Raw genomic sequence first — 8743 nt, forward strand, 5'->3', positions numbered from 1 at the left:
GCTACACAACAAACTGCGAAGCCCATTTTCTTTCTGCTTTCAACACATCAACTTTTTGTAATGATGATCAATGTTGTTCATTTAACCTGTCAGAGGTCACAAAGTTATGGCTGATTGGTGTATGTTTGTAATGGTGGCCATCATTAGTTCTGAGGCTGCTTTCTTGCTTGCTTTTTTAGTAGCACTTCAACCACTTCTCATCAAATGGTGGTAAAAAACATCCTGGAACTCAAGTGGTAAAACAAGCTCACCACTGTTTTGCTACTGTTTTCTTCACTTGACTCCCAGCTATCTGGTAAACGTGACCTACCCGATCACGTTTATGGTACTGTGAGTGACGTGCTCTGCCGTGGTTCCCTGCCATAGTATGAGTGTGATTTGAATGACCGCTTTGAGTCTGCTGGGGCTGTTGATATATCTAAGATGCCTCAGGACTTTTAGATGTCTACACAAGGGAGCCTTGTACAGGTAAAATACATTCAAATTTATCCCCGACTAGAACCACCTTGCATGCTGGCCAGGGACAAACTAAATATAAAACCCCCACAATTGTTTTAGGGGCATTGGGGTTGATCTCTTTTTCATAATGCTGTACCAAATGATATATATTTTTTTTTTTTATACAAGCAGTGCAGCTGATTGTTGTTTGAGGGAATTGTGATGTGTTCAGGCAAATAACATTCATAAAATAGGTTTTATGCACATCTAATCTTATGGGATGATTGTTGTTGAAGTGAATAGCCAGGCAACCGGTTCTCTTTACTCAAATTCATAGAAATTTGGTGGCTATTGATTATGGTGTATATTGTCTTATGAATGTGGATAACTGAAGCATGCCAGTGCTGCTAAATTTATATAGGCGTTTGCATCCTTTGGTTATAAAAGGGTTATTTTACTTTTATTTTTCAGGGCGTAATAAATAATGGTGACAGGAGTGGTTTACTGGCGGATGAAGAAAACCACTCTGTTGAGCCCTCAGAACATGGGGGAAAAGGCAAACATGATGATGAAGAGGTAAGTATTGCTAATGGCATTCAAAAGTGTTGTCACAATGGGTAATAAAGTGGCAGGAGGATTTGGAAAGTATTTAAATTAGAACTAAAGTCTGCAGCAATCTACTGTGTTACAGTAGGGGTAGGCAAACTTTCAGAGGTTGAGATCTACCTGGACAACATGGAGGAAAGCAAAGATCCCCTGGGGGGAGGTTGTACTAGACGGCACCCTTAAAAAACAAAACAAAAAAAAACCCTGTTCCCTTTAAAAAAACGTAATGTTCTGTACCAATCATACCCCCCCAACGCAGTGTCCTCTGCCCCCTTTACATCACCCCAACCCCCCCCCCCCCATTGTGTCCTATACTCCGAGTGCAGTGTCCTCTGCCTCCTTCATATCACACAACCCCCCCACTCCCCACTCTAGTGTCCTGTACTCCTCCCAATAGCAGTGCCCCCCCCCCCCAAGTAGTGTCCTGTACTCCCAATGCAGTGTCCTTTTCCCCCTTCACATCACATGCCCCCTAAAAAGCAATCCCTTCTCCCACCCCCTCACTATAAATGTATGTCCTCTTCCCCCAATCACATCAGCCCCCTAGTGTCCTATGCCCCCCATAGCAGTGTCCTCTGCCTCCCTCCCCCCACAGTAGTGCCCCCCCTCCCCCGAAACAGCATCCTCTGCCCCCATTCACACCCCCCCCCCCAAAGCAGTTGTCCTTTTCCCCCCTTCACATCACACCACCACCCCCCTCCATTGTAGTGTCCTGTACCCCCCAATAGCAGTGTCCTCTCCCCCCCCCCCCCCCCCCTAGTGTCCTCTACCCACTGAAAGCATGCCCTCCTCCCACCCCCTCACTGTAGTGTCCTCTGCCCCCCCCCCCCCCCCTCCAACGGTGTCTCCTCCCACCACATACACACATGCTATGTAGGTAGCACTTCCTACCTGCCAGCGTGTGTACTGCAGAGAGGAGATCAGGAGACAGCATAGTGCTGGATGGAAGACAGGAGCAGAAGCTGCTGGAGTTAACATTTCATAAGCTTGTGATTGGTTGTAAGGACTGCCTAGCAACCAATCACTGAGCAGCCTCCCGCTCTCCGCTCTGCAGAGAGCTGTGGTCGCCATCCACCTGTTGGCTCTCCGTGGTTGATCGGGATCGACAGCTTGCTGACCCCAGTTTTAAAGTAATACCCCCTACTTTGTGCAACTTTTTCTCCTTAATTCAACATTAAGGCTCGGTTCACGTATATCCTAATGGGATGTGTTTTTGGGTTTCGGCGCATCCAATTTGCATGACAGGTGATTGTGACAGGCTCTCTATGGAGCCCGGTTCACATATCTCTGCAGCGGCTCCGGTTCGAATTGCACAGAAGTCCTGTGCGTCTCCTGGTCCATTTCAGGTCCAAAATCGGGCTGAAATCGGACCTGAAATGGTGAATGGGGTGCACCGGACCCCTGCTGTGAGCTGCTCCGTACGGCAGTGTGAACCCAGTCTTAATGTTTCCTCCTCGCTCCTCTTACTTATCCTGACTACCCTGTATAAAAAGGTCTGCGCACTTACTATTTTTATTTACGCTCTGGTCTCATCTCGTAATCCTACAGCTCTTGTGCAAGGGAGTGCTTGACGATGGCTGTGAATTCTGGGAGCTGTGACATTACCCATAGGCTCTCATGGCCCAGCCATTGTTGGTGTGCTCTCCTCTCCTCTGCAGCAGCCCATCACTGATACAGGGGAGCCAGAGCTGCAGGATAACGTGACCGTAGTAGATTAAAAATAGGTAGGTACACAGGTCTTTTCTTTACGGGGTAGGCAGGATAGCTAGGAGTAGGGGAGAGGGAACATTTTTAAGAATAGTTGGAGGTTAGACTTTCCTTCCACTTTTACTAGAGGTTTATGAAAAGTACACAAACAGAAAAGCCCAGCACACTGTACACAAGTATTCAGTGCGCTATCAATAGCAGAGGAAGTCGTATAGTGTGCATCCAGATGAAACTGGCTCTATTGAAGTTGTGTGCACCCCATAGAACAAGGTTTCTCAACCCTAGTCCTCAAGTATCCCCAACAGGTCGTGTTTTCATAATTTTCCTCAGATGAAACAGCTGTGGTAATTACTAAGGCAGTGAAACTAATCAAATCACCAGTGAAAATAATGGAGAGCCAGAAAACATGACCTGTTGGGGGGTACTTGAGGACTAGTGTTGAGAAACATTGCCATAGAACACAGCAGCATTGGAGCAAACTCTATAGCCCAGGGGAATATCTATGGTGGTCAACGGGTCTGGTGGAAGGATGGGTGTCATACGGTCAGGTGTCCAGTTAAGTGTGCCTGCTGCTATGCCCTTCAATGATAACTGAGACACAGTAGGGAGAGAGAGAAAACTGAAAAGCTGCACAGATTTTTACTAAGTGCCCGAGACAGAGGCAAATAGGACAGAAAACAGGTGAGGCTGTAGATGCATTTTCGGAAATGGGGACCAAAGATATGGAGTGTCTTAAGGAACCTTGGCTTACAGTAACAGATCTGTTTCTTCCCTATTACAGTTTGATGCCTCCGAGGTATTCCTGCACCAAATGATTCATACCATAGAATACTGTCTGGGCTGCATCTCTAATACAGCATCCTATCTCCGACTGTGGGCGCTGAGTTTGGCTCATGCACGTAAGTGTATATATATATATATTTTTTTTTCCCTAAACACCCATAATGTTTCCTTTTTAAAGCACAACTCTGGGAATTTTTTAAAATACTGGACCTCTAAGCAAAGTAAAAAATGTAAAAGCCACCCAGGCTGCAATACACCTTTTTAATCAGGAATTGTCAAGGCAATTCTTCTATTCCTCTACAAGATGTCCTCTGTCTTGGGGTTAAATGACGCCTGCTGGCACCCTTCATTCAATGTATGCAGGAAGCAGCTCTCTGCATCTCCGAGAACTGTCCATCACTGAAGAAGATCAGGAAAAGAAGAGGACCCCGTGTGTCCCATAACTGGCCAGCAGACTTCGAAAAAAGCATGAAGCCTAGGAGAAGGGGCACCTGTGGAGGCTAGAAACTCTGACTACGCTACTCCCCTAGGGACAGGTAGCACAAAGAGGATTAAAGACTACCCATGCCTCAGTGTGATTGATGGACACTTTTACTACCACCAATCGACTGTCAGTAATAAAGCAGATGGAGTTGGTTGGGTGATGCCAGGAGTACTAGAGGTAGTCTGAATAGAAAAATACTGGATGCCACTTCAGAGTAATTATGGGTGACAAAGTGATCAATTGTGTCACTTTGGACATCACATTTAAAGTGGAACTTTAATACAAGAATGAAAAAAAAAGCCAAACGGACAGAGTTTTTTATGCTGAAGAAACAATGGGGTTGATTTACTAAAGCTGGAGTGTGCAAAATCTGGTGCAGCTCTGCACAGAAATCAATTAGCTTCCAGGTTTTTTTTTTTTTTTTTTTTTGTTAAAGCTTAATTGAACAAGCTGAAGCTAGATTGGTTTCTATGCAGAGCTACACCAGATTTTGCACTTTCCAGCGTTAGTAAATAAATCTCAATGTCTCTTCTCCATTAAAGTCTCTTAACTATGCCCTGTACACTGAGGTGCGCATGGGCATCTGAGTGTACAACTTCGGGACTACCAAGATGAATAAACTCCTGTGCATGCACAGCAGTGATGTCGTCTTGGCCTGGCCAGTGAAAAATGGACGAAGATTGGTGGCTAAAGATCGGTACCCAGAAGCTGATCGGCCCAAGATGTGAGCAGCTGGTGGGGAAATCTGAGTCCCTACTGTTCTGGAGAGAAGGTGAGTATAGTTCCACTTTAATATTAAGTGATATTAGAAATAATTGTGCATACGCAGTACTTTGTTTTGCATTTCTCCTAAAAAAGTAGTGTACTTCTGTATGTGATTGTGCCTATGGACATCTGTGCCTACAGCCTCGTAACTGTATATCTGCAGTGTGAGATCTCAGAGGCACTGCAGATTGCTAGTCTAGAATAAAGTGGATTTGGTAATGGCACGACTGTCCACCTTGCTGGAGGTTATGATATGAATATGCAAAGTCCTGCTTCTACCAAGATGGCCGTTCCCATACAGAAACAGTGCAGGACAAGGCATGGTAAGTCGCCAATGGCAAAAGATCTACTGCAGAGATACTACAGGCAATGCTGGTGACTATTTCTTGCTCGTCCCCCTGCCTGCCTTTTTTGAGCACAGCTTTAACAGTTCAGTTCCATTAAGTGCTGACTGTGCATAAGCATTGATATCATTTACTTTTAGCTGGAGGTCTGCTCTAAAGCTTAGCAGTAGTTCTTGGACATTTTGTTGAATTTTCTTCTTTTTTTTTTTTTCTGCATTGAGCGCCTTTTTGAAGAGAATCAGAGATAACTGTGCTTATGTACAAGTTAAAGTATTTATTTGCAGTACACTTTTCCTATCAGTAACATGTGCACTACTAATGATTGATGGCCTCTAAGCTACAAAACCAAGCTGAACTCACCTGATTCTTCTTTTTTCTTATACCCACAGAACTGTCTGAAGTCTTGTGGCAGATGGTCATGCACAATGGTTTAAACCACAGCACTCGTGAATGGAGTATTGCTATTGTTCCTGTTTTCGCATTTTTCGCGGTGCTGACGGTAGCTATTCTGCTCGTCATGGAGGGTCTCTCAGCCTTTTTACATGCCCTCCGTCTGCACTGGTAAATACAAATGAGAGTTTTCTTTGATTAGTAGAAAAGAGTAAACTTGTCTTTCCTTGAATTCGAAAATGGCTCTTAAGGCTCAGTTCACACTACTGAAATGTGACTGATGCAATTTACAGTGTGACTTTGCATATTCCATGGGGGCCAAGTAACACTGTAAATCACACTACAGTAGTGCAGGAACCTTTTCCAAAATCGCACTTTTCTGAGTTGCATTGATTACAATGGGCGCCACTGAAAACAATATGATTTCCCTTGTCATGCTACGGTCAGGACTCTGTGCAGGCCAGTCAAGTTCCTCCACCCCAAACTCGCTCATCCATGTCTTTATGGACCTTCCTTTGTCCACTGGTCCAAATCATTTGATGGAGGGGGGATTATGGTGTGGGGTTGTTTTTCAGGGGTTGGGCTTGGCCCGTTAGTTCCAGAGAAGGAAACTCTTAAGGTGTCAGCATATCAAGACATTTAGACAATTTTTTGCTCCCAACTTTGTGGGAACAGTTTGGGGATGGCCCCTTCTTGTTCCAACAAGACTGCACACCAGTGCACAAAGCAAGGTCCTTAAACACATGGATGAACTTGATTGGCCTGCAAAGAGTCCTGACCTCAACCTGATAGAACACCTTTGGGATGAATTAGAGCGGAGACTGCGAGCCAGGCCTACTTGTCCGACGTCAGTGTCTGACCTCACAAATGCACTTCTGGAAGAATGGTCAAACATTCCCATACACACACTCCTAAACCTTGTGGACAGCCTTCCCAGAAGAGTTGAAGTTGTTATAGCTGCAACGGGTGGGCCAACTCAATGTTGAACCCTACAGACTAAGACTGGGATGCCATTAAAGCTCATGTGTGTAAAGGCAGGCATCCCAATACAGTATGTGTGTGTGTATGTATGTGCATTTTTTTTCCCCTTTCACCTCTGTGTCTATAGCAGGGGTCTCCAAACTTTCTAAACAAAGAGCCAGTTTACTGCCCTTCAGACTTGAGGGGGACCAGACTGTGGCCATAGAAATTAGTAGATTAATAGAGTAGAAATTATTCTGGAGTCAGTGGGAGTAAACCATGCATCTTTGGCATTAGAGGGATGTCCCATCCTTGGTGTCAGTGGGTGGAATATTTCCCTATCCTTGGTGTCAATGGGAGAAATATTGCCCTGATGTTGATTTCAGTAACAGGAATTATGCCCCATTGTTGGAGACAGTGGGAGGAATAGTGTCCTGCATCAGTGGGAGAAATAGAGCCCCAAGGGCCACAGTTTGGAGACCACTAACCTATAGACACACGCAGCCTGGCTTGGTATGTTATACTTACCTGCTCTGTGCAAGGGTTTTGCACAGAGCAGCCCCGTTCCTCCTGTTCTGGGATGCCCCAGTGGCGCTCCTGGCCCCCCCTCCTCATCGGGAGAGCCGCCTTCCATGGGGGCACCCGTGCGGGCACGCTCACGAGTCCCGCTGCTGCGTCCATTGACACAGACTCGGGGGGGCACCCCCCGCTCTCATGTCACTGGAGGATTTGATTGACAGCAGCGGGAGCCAATGGCTCCCGCTGCTATCAATCCGATGAGGACAGACATCGGCTGGAGTTGCTGGGCTCATGCTCGTCATTTGAACGAACGGGTTCAGGTAAGAAAAAGGGGGGTCTGGGGGCAGCTGCAGCACAGAAGTTTTTTTCACCTTTAATGCAGAGAATGCATTAAGGTAAAAACCTTTATTCTATTGGTTTTCATCTTATACGTTATAGGGGGCCTCAACTGTGGCCTCTGACATCAGCAAATGGCCGCATATAATGTTCAGTATATGGAATGCTTGAGAGGACTGTTAGAGACTGCAGACCTATTAGAGGAAATGCGGGTCAGTGTGTGTGGACAGGACACATTTTGGGCTGGGGAAATGCTGCAGAAGACGATATAAAATTGGGAACATATTACATGAGGCTAGTAGAGATCCCTGCTATCACCCCATAATCAATGAAGAAAAAAGAGAACGTTGGGACGTTAAATGAGACGGTGACCTGGTAAGGTCAATTGCCTCCATCCCTATCTAAATGAGACAAACGGGAGGACTGAGGGTTGGGACTTTAAATGAAGCACGCAGGTGTATAAATTTTACATTTTTTGGAAATCCAGTAATATGTTACATGAGGGTAATCATGAGTAGACATAGATAACCAATGTGATTCATTATTCAGTAAATATACATACAGTAATTACAAATTGCCACTTAGTACTATAAATCGCATAATAAAAGTAATGATTTGGTCAGCTAAAACATATAATTAGGCATAAAGATGAGTCATAAGAGGGCCAATGAGAGCTGGAGATGTGTGTCGGTGTAAATCCAGGAAGTGAACAGGCAGCAGCTTCAGCTGTCCTCAGTTAAAATGGCTGCGGCCAGACTCGGTGAAGGGAGATTTCTTCAGCATATTTGGCAAGTACAGAATCTCAAAAAAAAAATATATATATATATATAAATAAATAATATCTTTAAAAAATCTGCTTTTATTGGAAGCTATTTGTGATCTCAATCATTCATTTGTTGTCATTTTTCTCCTATGCAGGGTGGAGTTTCAGAACAAATTTTATACTGGCAGCGGATACAAGTTCACTCCTTTTTCCTTTGAGACGTTCTATTGATTTTAGACCGGCTTTGTTTTTTTTTTGTTTTTTTTTTTACTAGAAATTCTAAGAGGTCCAATGGAATGACTGTTGATGGACAAAAGAGTGTGTACTTTGCATTGCAAAATAAATTCATTTTAAGCATTGGAAGCATATTGTCTTTGTTTCTTTATAGAAGGAAGTTAGAGCAATTCTGTTGCCAGTTTGCTTGGTAAAGCTGCAAGCATTGTCTTCACCCTCTGACACACTACCAGGATGTGTCTGATGCCTGTGTCTACTACTGAAGTGTTCAGGTTCCATCTGCTGGCTGCAGGCACTACATCACATAGCATACACGTCACTACACAACTCAAGAGATGTTGTTCCGTTCTCAGGAAAACACCACCAGTGCCCAGTTATAATGTATACTAGCCTACAGCTAAAGTATACATTTGT

The 8743-nt window shown here is 44.7% G+C and overlaps 1 protein-coding gene across 2 annotated transcripts in view; it reads left to right on the forward strand.

The window, feature by feature from the left end:
* TCIRG1 (T cell immune regulator 1, ATPase H+ transporting V0 subunit a3) overlaps nucleotides 1–8458 on the forward strand; it is a 53157-nt gene extending 44699 nt beyond the window's left edge. For both annotated transcript variants that reach the window (XM_073597083.1, XM_073597084.1), the window contains exons 17-20: nucleotides 910–1014; nucleotides 3533–3650; nucleotides 5517–5688; nucleotides 8251–8458. In XM_073597083.1, coding sequence (XP_073453184.1) covers nucleotides 910–1014; nucleotides 3533–3650; nucleotides 5517–5688; nucleotides 8251–8326 — 471 coding nt within the window. In that variant the 3' untranslated portion in view covers nucleotides 8327–8458. The remainder of the gene's footprint in view (nucleotides 1–909; nucleotides 1015–3532; nucleotides 3651–5516; nucleotides 5689–8250) is intronic.
* The last annotated feature ends 285 nt before the right edge of the window (nucleotides 8459–8743 follow it).

The sequence above is a fragment of the Aquarana catesbeiana genome, linkage group LG08, assembly GCF_042186555.1.
Source record: "Aquarana catesbeiana isolate 2022-GZ linkage group LG08, ASM4218655v1, whole genome shotgun sequence".
Classification (NCBI taxonomy): domain Eukaryota; kingdom Metazoa; phylum Chordata; class Amphibia; order Anura; family Ranidae; genus Aquarana; species Aquarana catesbeiana.